The sequence below is a fragment of the Carassius auratus genome, chromosome 21 (assembly GCF_003368295.1).
Source record: "Carassius auratus strain Wakin chromosome 21, ASM336829v1, whole genome shotgun sequence".
NCBI classification, from domain to species: domain Eukaryota; kingdom Metazoa; phylum Chordata; class Actinopteri; order Cypriniformes; family Cyprinidae; genus Carassius; species Carassius auratus.
In genome coordinates, this window is record NC_039263.1 from 8,651,266 (window position 1) to 8,667,396 (window position 16,131).

The 16,131-nt window shown below is 39.1% G+C and overlaps 1 protein-coding gene across 1 annotated transcript in view; it reads left to right on the forward strand.

The window, feature by feature from the left end:
* Positions 1-14,774, forward strand: part of slco2b1 (solute carrier organic anion transporter family, member 2B1) — a 33,753-nt gene extending 18,979 nt beyond the window's left edge. The window contains exons 8-15 of the mRNA XM_026195724.1: positions 588-693; positions 1,885-2,049; positions 2,570-2,759; positions 3,316-3,448; positions 5,139-5,320; positions 6,790-6,854; positions 7,454-7,574; positions 14,055-14,774. Of these exons, the coding sequence (XP_026051509.1) occupies positions 588-693; positions 1,885-2,049; positions 2,570-2,759; positions 3,316-3,448; positions 5,139-5,320; positions 6,790-6,854; positions 7,454-7,574; positions 14,055-14,268 (1,176 nt within the window). The 3' untranslated portion in view covers positions 14,269-14,774. The remainder of the gene's footprint in view (positions 1-587; positions 694-1,884; positions 2,050-2,569; positions 2,760-3,315; positions 3,449-5,138; positions 5,321-6,789; positions 6,855-7,453; positions 7,575-14,054) is intronic.
* Positions 14,775-16,131: the final 1,357 nt, after the last annotated feature.

The window sequence follows — 16,131 nt, forward strand, 5'->3', positions numbered from 1 at the left end:
ACATGTGGGGGAATATTTGAATGAGGCATTTTAGGAGGGCGTGGTTGACTCTTAACTTTTATAAAGAATATCTCTTTGGATTTGAAACTTTAGTCTTTGCAACTTTGCAGATCTTCTTTATGCACCAAGAGCTAGTAATACTCCAAAGATTTAATTATTTAATCGCATCATATGACCCCTATAAAAATATAAGATGGCATTATTGAAGCAAATGACAATCAGTTTGCGATACACTCTTAAAATAAAGGTTCTTCATTGGCATCAATGCTTCCATGAAGAACCTTCAACATCCATGTAACCTTTCAAATGCAGAACAATTTCTGTACAGTCTAAAAAGTTTCTTAAGATTTTTAAATGTTCTTCAAAATGGTTTGTTTATGAACCCTTCACTGAAAGGTTCTTTTTGGAATTAAAACTGGTTCTTCTATGCCATCACTACAAAAACAACCTTTTGGAACCTTTATTTTTAAGAGTGTATGTTCCTCTCTACCACTTTGCACTTTGATTTTGAGCATAATGTGGTTGTTTAACAGTATTTTTTTTCCCAACAATAAATGAAATTTAATCAAAGATTTCAATCTCTTCAGGAAATTGTAGAGGCCCCTGTTGAGCCATCCACAGAAAAAATGATGGAGGAAAAGAACCCCAAATCTGAAACAAAGGAAGAGGCATCTCTCACTGAGTTCTTAAAAAGTGTGTTTGCCATTTTATTTTATCGCACATTAAAGAATAGCTGACCAAAAAAGAACAATGTAAATGTACACACCCCATGGAAATCCAAGATGTAGATGAGGTATTTCTTCATCTGAATTTCGAGAAATTAAACATCACTTGCTCACCAATTGGTCATCTCCAGTGACTGTTGATTAAAACATCACAATTAATCTACAAGTGATCCACATGGCTCTAGTCCATCAAGTGAACAGCTCCAAGTAAACAGTGATTGATCTGTGCATATGTCTCTCCTGATTCAGACAGGATGACTTTTACACTGGAAGTGTTATTTTACACTGGCAATGTTATGGATTTTAGACAAGAAAAGTTTCAAAGTTTAGGTGTCAAACATCAATGTGGTGTACAGTAGTTTACTAAAATAAATTACACCCACTGCTAGTTGTATAATTGCACATGCTGTCTGTATTGTTTTAGCAGCCATTCCACAAGTAACAAAACCGCACATACAAAATCTCATTGCATTCAGCATCTGGTCAAACTGGATTATGGATGTTAGTTAGAAAGATGTAGGTTTATGACCTATTTTAGAACCTAATGGGATTACTGTATTTGTTAGGCCATATTACATTGGCATAATAATGAAACTACCATGTCCAGATTCAAAAGAATCCCCTCATGCAATCATAATGCTGCTCATGCAAAATTTAGTATATAATGCTGCTTAGTTTGACCTACTTAGTCATAACCAGATGCCTGATTAGAAGCCAAATAATGACTCAATCTGTTTTTCTGAACTGCAAAATCATGATTCAAATGTTCTGTTCCGGTAACAGTTAGATTTCTTGAACTTAGCACACTTTCTTAATGGGTGGGCAGCACACAACAGGAAATACAAAGCCTTTCTATGTGTTTTGTTTTTAAAAGTCATTTATCAAACTCCAAAATATTTTGTCTAATATTAACATTTCTGGCAATATTTATATATTTCAGTGTTTTAATTATTTATTCCAGATAAATGTAATGTATTTGGTTGTTGATGTTTAATGTAAAAGTCTCTGGATCTAAAGATCTTTATATCCATTGATATATTCATTAATATTCCAAAATATAATGTTCTTTATCCTTCTTGAGAATTATTTTTGTGCTATAATGTACAAATGTTATTTGGATTTTTTTTCATATTGTCTGGTGTATTTTATCTTTCCTCAGGTTTCCCCAAAATTGTAATGAGGACTCTGAGGAACCCAATTTATTTGTTGGTAGTGTTGGCTCAAGTGAATCTTGCTGCCATGGTTGCGGGGCTGGCCACTTTTATGGGCAAATTCATTGAAAGGCAGTTTGCACAGACTGCCTCCTTTTCTAATTTGATGATGGGTGAGTTATTGAAGGAAATCAATTATGTCTTTGGTTAAGGTTGAGGTTACTATTGAAGAAGAAAACCTTTTGCTCCGCCAAAACCATAACAATATGTGCTGTATGTTTGTGGCCAGTGAAATCATATCATATTGTTCAAAGATACAAATTACTCATTCAAAACTTTTACCACTGCTAATCCACACACAATACCATATGTCGCTAAGAAAGATTCCAAAGTCCTGAGAAATAAGCAAGAGAAGAAAGAAGCCTTTTGTCTAAATTTGACATCTTTCATTATGTATTGTTCAATGGGATTAATAAAGGAATGTAGTGCAGGGGTTTCAACTTGAACATTCCCAGGGATCCACCCGAACCTGAAGCATTAAAACACACACAAAAACATACACACACACACACACACACACTTACAAAGTTCATTAACTATATATTGTATATTACATTAAACACTATATATATATATATATATATATATATATATATATATTTGTACCTGTTCTGTCTGTATGTCTGTTCACAGGTGGCTTAAATATTCCTTCAGCCATGTTAGGTATAATGGCTGGAGGGGTTATACTACGCAAGTTGGGCTTGACTGTGAGGTCCTCAGCGGCGATGTGTACGGTGGCAGTTTTTGTTAGCATTATGTTCGCAATTCCACTTCTCTTCATTGGCTGCCCCACACATAATGTTTCTGGTGTCAACTATCATTTGTGAGTTGTTTTTTGATGTTTAAATGTTTTAAATATTGTGGCAGTTTATATGGTAAATAACACACATTTGGCCCTCCCCCCCCCAAAATAAATCTGACCATAAAACCTGTAGGAAAGAAAATACACAAGTTAGTTATTTTCCTATATTTAGGATTTTTTTATATATATGCTTTCTTTATATGCTGATTTAAATGCATTCTGTTTACATACAGGTAAAATATAAAAGAGTGTTCATTTGGGTTGCCAACATCTAAGTGATTCAGCCCACAATTCCAGTTACAACATACAAAATAATCAACAGTGTCTTGTTCTGTGTAAACCCTCTGACAGCTGTTTTCCATTACAAAGTTTTGGATGTGGACCACATTTTAACTGCAGGCTGAAATTTTCACTTACATTTTCTCCTACATTCCTCGAGGATTTTAGACTAGTAGTTTTTCTTTTTAATTCTCTTAATATGCAAAGAACAATTTTTTTAAATGCTTAAAATTCTGCCACAAGGCATCCTGTTATTTTCATGAGCCTTTGCCTTGATTTTGTTTACTTTTGTCCCCAGATCTTCTCAGCAGTGTAGCAATGCATGTTCCTGTTCTGATGAAGCCTTTAACCCTGTGTGTGGCTCAGATGGAGTGGAATTTCTTTCTCCTTGTCATGCTGGATGTAAGACAGTAGAACCCAATGAAAAGAAAGTAAGTTATCTTTAACTTCCATTACTGGAACTGCATGGTACTTTGTTAATGATGCAAAAAAGGAGGCTGATACATGAGTTTTGCAGTGGTTGGCTTGAACTAACCAAAAGGATTTCATCTGAAATATTAAGAAAAGTAATTAATTTCTGAACTCAGTGGATGATTAATATGATAGTTCATGTGAAATAAAGAATATTCTGTCATTTATCCATGTCATTTTATGTTATTCCACATCTGTAAGATGTTTTTCTTCTATGGAGCACAAAATAAGATATTTTGTGAACTGCCTCAGCATTCAGCATTTAACCTCACAAATAGGACCTTAAAAAGTCAGTTGGGTGCAATGCTGTTTTTGAACCCACTAACTTTAACTGCATTTGTATTCCACTGAAAAAAGTAAATCATACAAGTTTACTGCGACATGAGGGTAAGTAAGTGATGACCACTAAAATTCCCTTATCCCTTAGAGTTTCAAAATGTTTAGGGAACACCCAGAACATCATTGCATGTTATCACAGATGCAATGAATCAAAGAGGCATGTGGAAGAGAAAATGATACATGCCACTAACAAGATGACCACACACACACACACACACACACACACACACACATATATATATATTCTGGTTGTCATGTACTCTGTCATTAATGGAGTTGTACATCATCTAGGGAATTTTACTTTGGGAAATGGTTTAAAAGTGGTTTAAACAAACACATTCCCAGACCCAAAAAACACAAATGTAGATGTTAAAACAACCAATTGCTCAAAGTACCAAGACAATTACTTGCTTTAAGTGCATACCAACTGCAGTTGGAAGTGAAAGTAGAGCATGTCAGCATACTGCTATGACTGCAGCAATGAGGACGCAGATACATTACTATATAAATATAACACAGTGGGAAAGTAACTCAGTCTCAGCCTTCCAAAACAGATTGTCAACCTTTAGATACACAGAAACAGCCTCTGTCCACTGGGAGAGCAAATCAGTGAAAATAAAATGGGAGCAGTCAGGAAATAGGACAGTATTTATGTAGAAATATGCTGTTTGCATGTCATAATGGAATGTTCATTTGAATATTTAAGATGTTTATCTTTTGAAAAGTGCATAGATTTTTTTTATTTTTTATATACAAAGCATTTTCTATCTGCAAAATTTTTATTTGTGTGTGGCTGTATGCATATTATGTGTTTTGGACCTAAATTTTGCTTTTGCATAAATTCAAATGTTTCGTAACCTACTTTGGCGACATGAAAAGAAAAATCCTTAACAACTTCCTCCATGCCTTATCCTTTTAATTGCTTTTAAAACAAACAAACTTCTCTTCCTGAAAAGTATACTACTTATCTTCCAGGCGTTGTTAGCAATAGAGAAATGTTATGAGACAAAATAGTGTTAATGGATTTAAAGGTTTCTTAGAAGCTGTTTAAAGTCTCTGTTATTCATTAATATGGTATGTAGCACAAACAAACATATAATGATGCAAAATATATATATAGTGGCTGCATGTTTAATACTTTGAGTTTATTGCCTAATTCTGGTACAGATTTATTGATATTGACTTTTTTAATTCATACAAGTTTTTTTTTTAATTCCCTGCAAATATGAGAATAACAACAATAGTTGAAATATTGCAAAATATAATTATTCTGAAAGTAACCTCTCAAAACTATTAAATTTAACTTTTCAGTACCTCCCACATAACTACACAGATTGTGAATGTGTGGCATCAAATGGCTCTCCAGGCTTTGCACTTTCAGGACCTTGTGGAAATAAGTGTATTAATCGGCTCATTCCCTTCATGATCCTGTCCTCCATTACATGCTTTGTGGCTTCACTTTCCCACACTACATCTTTTATGATGATCCTCAGGTATGCTGTCTATTTTCATTTCCCTTTATTTTATGTAACTGTGATCTGTTTAAAGTGAACATCTAATGTTACATCTTTATGTTTTAATAAATATCTAACAGTTACATATCTGTATGTCTGTTTTTCTAAAGTTTAATGTGTTTTATATTCATATTCTGTATATAATACAATTAAGTATTGAGTTAAGCTTTGAAAATGTGTTTATTATTTAAATTTGTATGTAATTTCATAATTTTGGTCAAGTGTAGAGAAAATCGAATGAAAATACATTTATGAGAAGAACAATGGAATGTTGCTACTTTAAAACTAGTGTATGACGGCAAATCAATGCCAATAATAACCGAGCATACAACTGATGCTTGCGCGCGCGGTAAATCACTTCCGCGAGAGGAAAACTAAATCGGACACGAGGAAACGGGACCCTGCGAGCTCATTTCAAACTCCAGCGTGTGCGTAACATGTCCTCTGCGCGCCATTCAAGCCCTTGCGCGCGCATGGTCATTCCCCTAATCCTCGCGCTCGATCTTCTCATCTCTGCTTGCGCGAACAATTTTATTGGCATCCAATACTGACTTCATGTAAAGGGGAATAACCAATTACATTTGAGATAACAACTAGAACAGCAAGCCCCGCCCCACGACTGACAAAATAAAAATGTTCGCGCGAGCAGAGGTACGAAGATCGAGCGCGAGGATGTGGGGAATGACCATGCACGTTTGAAATGAGCTCGCGAGCTCCCGTTTCCCCGCGTCCGATTTAGTTTTCCTCTCGCGGAAGTGATTTACCGTGCGCAAGCATCATTTGTATGCCCAGTAATTTTTGGCATTGATTTGCCATCATACTAATGGCAGTGAACGTTGTGGCATGATTTGTCTAAAAGGGAGAGTGTCAAGGTGAACTTGCTTAGCAGGTTGCAACTTGTTGTAGTGCAACACTTCCATAGTTGCTACCTACAGCATAATAAAATGTATTTATTTTATCACACTAATTATTCCTTTCCTCATTAGTTGTAGTGCAGAAGTTATAGTTATGCATTTTTTATTTATTTATTTTTTTTTTTTATGAAATCAGAATTGCAATTTACATGTTTCTTTTCTTAAAGCATGTTACAGTGTCAGTTTCCAAATGATAGAATCCTTAAAATTAGCATTGGTTGACTTTTTAATCGCTACACTAACTAATGTTTTCACGCATTTATGCATCTAAGCCCTTCAGCTATAATACGTCATAGTATCTTTATACCATTGTCAAAAACCTGCCTGTGCAGGCCCTGTCAACATCATGAAAAAAAATGCTATCAGTGTAATAACAGACCACAGGCACTTACTCTGAAAAGATATGTTAAAGAAAACTTATTTCAAAGTGCTCATACTATAGGATATACAATAGGATATTCCTGAAATGTAACTGAAATGTCTTATTTATACAAACAATGTAAAACGATTTGTGATTTGCTGGCTTTTGTTCAGGACTGTGACTCCAGAAGACAAATCGTTTGCCTTGGGAATTCAGTTCATGCTGTTTCGAGTACTTGGTAAGCAAAAGAAGTTGTTCATGCAGAACAGACACATGTCATATTTTAACAGAAACATGTTACAACCAAAACCTGGTATGAGGGTACTGAGTTAGTGAAAAAAAAATCTAAAGCAAGAATATCAAAGCATGATAGTAACAATTTCAGGCAGTAGTACTGGAAGCCTTGGTACACCATTTCACACGCATGCTTAGCCATGGTGCTCATGTGCTTAAAACAGGTTTAAATCTGGTCTGCACTTGAACTATGTCTAATCTATTAAAAAGGCAAAATCTTGGTGAAATTGAAGTGTTTCGAAATGTTTTCGGGCATATTCAGACCTGCCCTGTTTAGCTTAGTGTTATCTGTCTTTGTTTATACAACAAGTTTTCCCAGTATTGTGAAAGCTGCAGTGATAACTTAAACATAAAACATCATAACATATTTCATGTCATTACCAGGAATAGGTGTGTTAAGACAATATTTGAGTTTTTCAGTTATGGGTCTTTTAGTCATTTTGTGGTGCTTTATGTAACTCGTCTAGCAATGTCTACTAGTAGTAAAGTCTAGTAATGTTTTGTTAAAAGATATATTAACAAGGAACTTTAATTTCCTGACAGCATTCCTTCCAGCTCCAGTTCTGTATGGCCGTGCCATCGATACCGCATGCATTTTGTGGGGAAAGAAATGCAATAAGACAACATCATGTAGCTACTACGATTTAGATCTTTTCAGACACAGGTAAAAGTCAAAATTAATCTGCTATGAAAAGTAGAGTGTGGCTTATATTGTATGTATTACTATGGATTTTATAACAAAAGAAATAATATCATTCCTTAAAAAACAAAAAACAAGTGCTGGTCTTAATTGGTTCAACTGGTCTAGTTGGCCTCCCATCTGGCCAAGGTTGGAAAAGTGTCTCCCTGTCTGCCCTAAGGAAACAGTTGAAGTGATCGTGCCAGTGCATGCACACACACACACACACACACACACACACACAAAAAACATAATTGCTAACTTGACAGCACAGTTGGTACTTTATCAAAAAGTAGACTCCTGAAGAGTGTTTTTGAAGCTTAAAGTGTGCAAAGCAGGGTATCGCCATTTTGGCAGCACGTCACCGCACGACTCTCCCGGACAATCGAAAATGGGCAAAAAGGCGGGAGCTGGTTACTGAAGCTTCGCCCACCTAGCTTGACAGTGGTGACAGCACGGGCAATCCACCTGTCACTCAAGTGACCACCCCCTTAATTATGCATAACTTTAAGGCTTAAAATAATTTAAACGGATGGGTTATAAAAAAATTCACCCACCTTGTGTCATGAAAGGGTCAGTTGTCATGAAATACAAAATTAACTATATAGACCAAACTCATTTTTGCACCAGGCTGTAAACGCACTCGGTTACGAATGCAACCTTGGTTCCCTGAGATATGAAACAAGTACTGCGTATGGGGAAAAGCTCCTTTTTTCCTCGATACTGAAGCCGTTTTTCAATAACGCAGTGCAACTGCACTGCCATTGGTTTAATCTGTAAACTTTTTAAGACCAATGACAGCGCTGCAGCACGCCAAAGCCCGCCAAAATGGGAGGGGCGAACAGCTATATAAGCAGGCAAATCACCAAAGGAAATCAGGTCATATGACTGAAGCAACGACACTGAAGCCGTAGCCTTGTGGCACGGCATAAAACGCAGTACTCGTTCCGTATCTCAGGGAACCGAGGTTACGTTTGTAACCGAGTACATTCCCTTACAATACTTCACTCATACTGCGTATGGGGAACGAATTCAACCGCGCCGTGCCACTGTAGGGAACGACAAGACTTATCTTGAACACCTTGAGGGCCAGGGATAAGTGAGAGCCTGGATCTGTCGATCCCTTGACGCTACACTGCTAAGAGGGAGCTAGCTCCCTGGAGGTGGCATGAAGGCGGAGTCTGATAAAGGCCGTCGTATCAAACCCAAAGAACCTGAGCGTGCAAGGTCGGGATGTCCAAGTTATAGAATCTGACAAAAGGGAACGGCAAGGACCAGCCGGCCGCCTCACAGATGCGCTATACCATGCCCATGAAGAGGCCATCCCGCTAGTGGAGTGGGCTCCTATTCCTATGGTGAACTCAAGGCCCATAGAGGAGTAGCATAGAGCAACAGCGTCGACTATCCAACGCAAGAGCCGTTGCTTTGAGACCGAAGACCCCTTGGTGTGGCCACCAAAGCAGACAAAACGCTGGTCAGACTGCCTGAACGGCTGTGACTGCTCATTATTTATCCCCAAAGCCCTGACTGGGCAGAGTAGATCCAGCTCTCGCTCACCTGACATCGGAGACAGAGCTGAGAGGGAAATTACCTGTGCTCTGAATGGCTTCAAGAGCATTTAAGGGACGTAGCCAAGCCTGTTTTAATATGACCTTTGAGTTATTGGGCCCAAACTCAAGGCATGCAGGGCTCACCGAGAGGGCTTGCAAATCGCCAACATGCTTGACCAATGCTAGAGCGAGTAGCAGAGTGGTTTTGAGCATCAGGGGCCGAAGGTCAGCTGACCACAGCGGCTCAAAGGGAGGTCCTTTGAGTGCTCCAAGGACCGTGTGAAGGTCCTAAGTGGGAACGGCAGAGATGTATAGTAACGAAGTAGAACTACTTCACTACTGTACTTAAGTACTAAAAGGCGGTATCTGTACTTTACTGGAGTATTATTTTTTTCTCCTACTTCCACTTTTACTTCGGTACATATTTTCGCTGAGTTTAATACTTTTACTCCGATATTTTTTTTATGTGCTGCATCGTTACTCGTTACAATTATAATAATGTTACGAATCATTCCATTACAAACCACTGCCAGAACTGTAGATGGCAGGTTTGATGAAGCTGGCACATCATTGAGCGAAACAAGCGATTAAGAAGACTGCGCATGCTGACTGAACTGCTGTGAAGAGAGAAATGAACACCGAGCCGAACCAGATAATGACTCGTTCACGAGTCAAGAACCGGTTGCATCGGTTCTCGGATGACCAGTAACGTTAGTTCTTTCTGACAGTTCGATTCAATAAACCAGTTGAAGAAAACAGTTCACCGATTCTTTTGCGCTCGATGCAATGGCGTCATTGGCGTTGACTGCACCTGGGCTCATAACATTAACACAGAATCAGTTCAGAATCAATCACCAAAAAAATCAATTCGGTTCAGACGCTCTGTGTGTCGGTTTGCTTCACGCTAAATCACACATGCGCAGTATCATCAGCTCATCGGTTCACGAATCGGACGCGTCTGACAGAAACGGTTCTTGACTCGTGAACGAGTCATTATCTGGCTCGGCTCGGTGTCCATCTTCAGTTCTCTCTTCACAGCAGTTCAGTCAGTGTACTGTATGAGTCAATGAATTACTCCGGGATATTGGTTTGTTTTAACTCAGAGGGAGTGTCAGACACATTAAACAAGTTAACAGCTTAATTCATCTGTGGATTAATGCGTATTGGAGACGCGAACTGTTTAAACGATTCAATTTGATTTGGTGGACTGTTTCAAAAAGATCCGGTTACATCGAATGATTCGTTCGCGAACCAGATATCACAAACTGCTTTGTTTTTAACTGTCTTACAACAGACACGGAACAGAAGACAATGCTGAATAAAGTCGTAGTTTTTGCTATTTTTGGACCAAAATGTATTTTCGATGCTTCAAAAAATTCTAAATGACCCTCTGATGTCTTACGGGTTTGAAACAACATGAGGGTAAGTTATTAATGACATCATTTTGCAAATTGGGCTAACTAACCCTAGTAACTGTTTTTTGTTTACAAGAAGTTACAGTCAAAGGAATTGTGATTGTCCTTTAGGTTAATTATTTGAAATAGTAAAAACAATATGTTCAAACTTTTGACTACTTTCTTTAATAGCTACATAACACAATACTTCTACTTTTACTTTCAGTACTTGAGTAGTAAATTTTGAAAAAGACTACTTGCAATACTTAAGTACAAAAAATGTTGAATACTTTAGTACTTCTACTTAAGTGTGGTGCTTAAAGAGCACTTCAACTTCTACTCAAGTCACTTTTTTGATAGAGCACTTGTACTTTTACTCAAGTATGGGTCTCTAGTACTTTATACATCTCTGGGGAACGGTGAGGGGACGCGGGGTTTTCAAACACCTAGAACCTCTCAGGAAACACACAATGAGGCTGTTTCGACCCACTGATTGGCCAGCGAAAGGAGCATGAAATGCTGTGTTGGCTGCTATGTACACCTTGAGTATGGAAAGGGTGAGACCCTTGTCTAGACGCTCTTGGAGAAATGACAGTATCGGAGATACGTCACACTCAACAGGGTCTTCGTTTCGTGCTGAGCACCAGTCAAAACTGGGGAGGTGGAAGCCATCAGCCCTAGCATCCTCGGAAAGAACTTCACAGGGAAATAGGCTTTGTTCCTGGTGGAGGCCATGAGCTGCTGAAGTACCAGAGCGAGTTCTGGTGATATGACCACCCTCATATGGACTGTGTCAAAAACCGCTCCCAGGAACCTAATGAAGTGAGCTCTTGGTAAAATTGACCCTGAGTCCTAGGCACTCTGAGTGGCTCAGGAACATGGATCTGTGGAGGTCTAGCTCGGTTCGCGACTGGGCTAGAATGAGTCAGTCATCGAGATTCAGAATGCGGATTCCCATCTGTCTCAGAGGGGAAAGCACCTCGTTCATGCACTTTGTGAAAGTGCGAGGAGCTAGAGACAGCCCAAAGGGAAGGACTGTATATTGGTAAGCCACAGCCTCGAACGCAAATCTAAAGAATCGTCTTCGATGGGGGGCTATCTGGATGTCAAGTCAAGTCTAGTCACCTTTATTTATATAGCCCTGTAAACAAAATACATTGCGTTAAAGCAACTGAACAACATTCATTAGGAAAACAGTGTGTCAATAATGCAAAACAGTTAAAGGCAGTTCATCATTGAATTCAGTGATGTCATCTCTGTTCAGTTTAATAGTGTCTGTGCATTTATTTGCAATCAAGTCAATGATAGCGCTGTAGATGAAGTGACCCCAACTAAGCAAGCTAGAGGCGACGGCGGCAAGGAACCGAAACTCCATTGGTGACAGAATGGAGAAAAAAACCTTGGGAGAAACAAGGCTCAGTTGGGGGGCCAGTTGTCCTCTGACCAGATGAAACCAGCAGTTCAATTCCAGGCTGCAGCAAAGTCAGATTGTGCAGAAGAATCATCTGTTTCTTGTGGTCTTTTCCTGGTGGTCGACTGGGACAAAAAAAAAAGTATGTGTAAGTAAATGTAATTTGAAAGTAAGCGTCTTTCAGGTCCAGGGAGAAGAACCAGTCCTCAGGGCAAATCTGCGTGATGATCTGCTTCAATGTCAACATCCTGAACTTCCATTTCATGAGGGAGAGGTTTAGGAGTCTGAGGTCTAAGATGGGTCCGAGACCACCATCTTTCTTGGGGACAAGGAAAAATGGCTGTAGAACCTCGAACCACTTTCTGAGGGAGGAACTATTTCTATAGCTCCCTTCCTTAACAGCGTCATCACTTTGGTGCGGAGGACCTGAGCGTTGTCTGGCTCTACCAAAGTGGGAATCACCCCACAGAAACACGGGCGTCTTCCGGCAAACTGCAGTGAGTAGCCGTGTTTTATTATCCCCAACACCCACTTGGATTCTCTGGAAATGGCCTGCCAGGCCTCGGCCTACATGACAAGAGGCTGGATAGCATCAGATGGCAGGCCGCTGGTTAGGGGCCTGAACACTGATGAGTGTGGAGGAGGAAAAATGCTCTTTTTGAAAATGTGAAACATTTATTGCGTTTGCCATAATAACGTCACTTTGCATGGATGCAACAATAGTGGGCCCAGGTCACAAATCAGGCAAGCGAGAGAGTTTCTGGGGTGGTCCGGCCGCGGCGGGACTTTGCCCCTTCCTCTTTCTTCCCCCACACTCAGGAGGATTCCAGCACAATCCTTTGCCAGGGGCCCTGATGTCTAGGTGGTTTAGCACGCTTAGCGAGCTGGGTGTTGCTCCCTTGGGGGTGCCATCTGGGGGAAAGAAAGAGTAAGCTTGTTCTGGTGCTGAGTCGGCACAGTCGGAGTGGGGCGACTCGAGGCAGAGCTAGACAATTTAGGCAGGAGGTGTCGCATGGCCTGGGACGACTTCTGTGCTGCAGTGAAACACTCTCTAAATCCCTTTACGGCTGGCCCGAAGAGACCGGACAGAGAGACTGGGGCATTGAGAAAGGCCACTTTGTTGCCCTCCTTTATTTCTGTCAGGTTGAGCCAATGGTGGCGCTCCAGCACAACCAAGTTGGCCATATATCGTCCAATGGCCTGGGCCGTGGTTTTTGTGGTGCACAGGGCCAAATCGCGCTGGCGCTGTGGAGGTCATGAAAAGCAGGTTCATTAAGGCTAGACTCATCCAGGGAAATGGAGAAGCTTTGCCTGGAACACTTGCAATATGGCCATGGTGTGCAGTGCTGAAGCGGCTTGGCCCGCAGAAGTGTAGGTGAGCAGCCACGGCCTCATCTAGGGGCAGCAATTGCTCATAGCCCTTCTTCTGAGAGCCGTCTACTGGGGTGAGAGATGTTGAGGAAGTGCGAAGGCGGGCTGAGTAGGCGGCATGCCACGACTTGGTCAGCTCGTCATGAACCTCAGGGAAGAATGGGACAGAGCGCTGGTGCGCGTCGGCTCTTCAGGGAGGGCCCACTCCAGATGGAGTTCCTCGACGGCTTTGGAAAGATCATCAGGCGGCTCGTTCTCCAATCCACCGAAAGAGACGAGGTCGCTCGCTTTAGCCGAAGGATGCTAAGTGGCCAGTCGATGAATTACAGTTTTAGTCACTTCATGAGAGAGAGTGGGAGGTTGCCGCTCGGTACAAATACATGTATTGTTCCACCCCTAGTGCCTAGCCATATCGGCCTAGAAAATCACAACTTTTAATTTTCCGTCGGTCCTAGTACACAATATAACTACAGAAGAGTCCAGTTTTAAACAGGAAAAATATTGAAACTCTTTGGTCATTTTTGAGCGAGATGCTAACGGTCTAATCAGATTCAATGATCTATGCTAAGCTAAGCTTAATTGTTACCGCCAGACCTGGATATCGGCTGAATGGATAAGAAAATGATAAAACTCAGCTGTTTAACTTTAGGGGAGTTGGAAAATAAACCTATTGTGTTGCTTTAAGCTCTTTTTTCAGCAGGGTGAACTAACATATGTTAAATATTTTTTTGTTACACAGATTCCTGGGACTTCAAATTTTCTTTATTTTTGGTGGTTTTGTCTGTTTTTTCCTGTCTTTTATGGTGCTAAGAAGAACATATTCAACGCAGGAACAGAATGAGATAATCAGCAATCAGACCAAAAGTGAAAGTTCCCAGGAAATGAAAGATTCCAAACAGATGTTGAACAATTCAGATAGACACTGCAATACACAAAAGAGCCTCAGAGAGTAAAGTCCGTAGTTAATTTAATTATGGGAATTTCTTTTTGTGGGGTGAAAGTTAGGAAGTTTCTTAGTAGTAAGTGCAACTACTCAAATAGGCTAAGTTTGACACGGGGTGAAACCAGACTGTGACTAATTTCTACAAACAGCTGCCAATAGCCAAACATATAAATGCAAAGAAATAACGTCCACTTTAAAATACATGATATTGTTTATGTATTATCTCTGCCAGTAAGCCTGAAATATTTCTTTACTTCTCCTTGGAGTTTATATATTTTGTCTGTGAGCACTCAGTTATATGCTAAAAATGTGAAAATGTGAGTAGCGTTATTTGAACTCGCTATTTAGTGTAGACAAGGAGCCATGTTGATATAAATAGACCTTCTGTTGTGGTGCGACTTCCGTGGTGATTATTTTTTATTTTCATTTTTGTTTATTGTGATGTGTTTATGAAAAGTTTGTAAGTCATTTTGTAGTGCACACACACACACACACACACACACACACACACACACACACACACACACACACACACACACACACATATATATATATATATATATATATATATATATATATATATATATTTTTTTTTTTTTTTTTTTTTTTTTTTTTTTTTTGGTTGTTGTGGATGTAATGTGTTTGATCTGTTTACATTTCATGGTGTAAGAAAGATCTATTCATATTGGTGCATCTGAAGCTTTTATATGAATTATATTGTACTATAGCACATTTATGAATTGGTTCATCTGAAGCTTTTATATGAATTATATTGTACTATGGCACATTTATGAATAACCAGTCATGTGGCATGTAACTTCACATAAATATACTGTACGTGTTTAATCAACTAAGATTTTATATTACTTTTATATGTTGTACTCCATCTCATTTATCTATGTTTTGTTGAAACAAAAATACAAATTTCATATTTCAGAAATGGCTTGTTTGATGTGTTTTGATTGAATTAAATGCTGTGTACAATGCCCTACATACTTACAGGTCAAATAATCATAAGTAAAATAATCAAAATATTACAGTATATAAATATATATAAACAGTCTTTAATCCAAGAAACACAGGATACATCCAACACTGGAAATGGCAGAAAATAAATGAAAATAACAAGTTGACCCAACCGAGACACACTATAACTTAAATAAATAGACAGGGACATGAGTATAATTAACTAAACACAGCTGAACTAATCAGGGACCTTATTGGAAACAGGAAGGACCAAATTGGGAAATACAGGAACAGAAACTGGCAAAACACAACACGGAACAGCCCAGAATCCTGACAGAGGTGGGGAATGTGTTATACTCCTTACCAAATAGCAATAGGTGTAACAGCGTTGGGATGAGTTGTATTATCTCAAGTTGCTTGAGTACCACTTATTTCTGCCACTTCTCTTAGTATGAGAGAGTCCCACATGTCTGGCTTAATTTATACAACTTCTATCTGATGCTTCATCTTTCACTTTCCTAATTTATCTCCAGGTTACATTATGTCCTGCAGAGTTTAGCTCCAAATTGCCTCAATACACCTGCCTGTAACTTTCAAGTATTCCTAGCAAGACCTTAATTAGCTAGTTCAGGTGTTTGATCAGGGTTTAGCTTAACTTGGACCAAACTTGGTAACCCCTGCTCATGCTTATTACATGGGCTGATAAAGAGGAAGAGTAACACAACTTGAGTGGATATCTCACTGTGGCTCAGTGCCATATGCTAATAAAATCCCCACAAGTCCTAGAAAATTTCACCTCTTTTAGATATCTCTCCTCTCATACTGTGTGTAAGTGGTTGGATTTAAAAAAAAAAAAAAAAAAAAAAAAAAAAAATATATATATATATATATATATATATATATATAT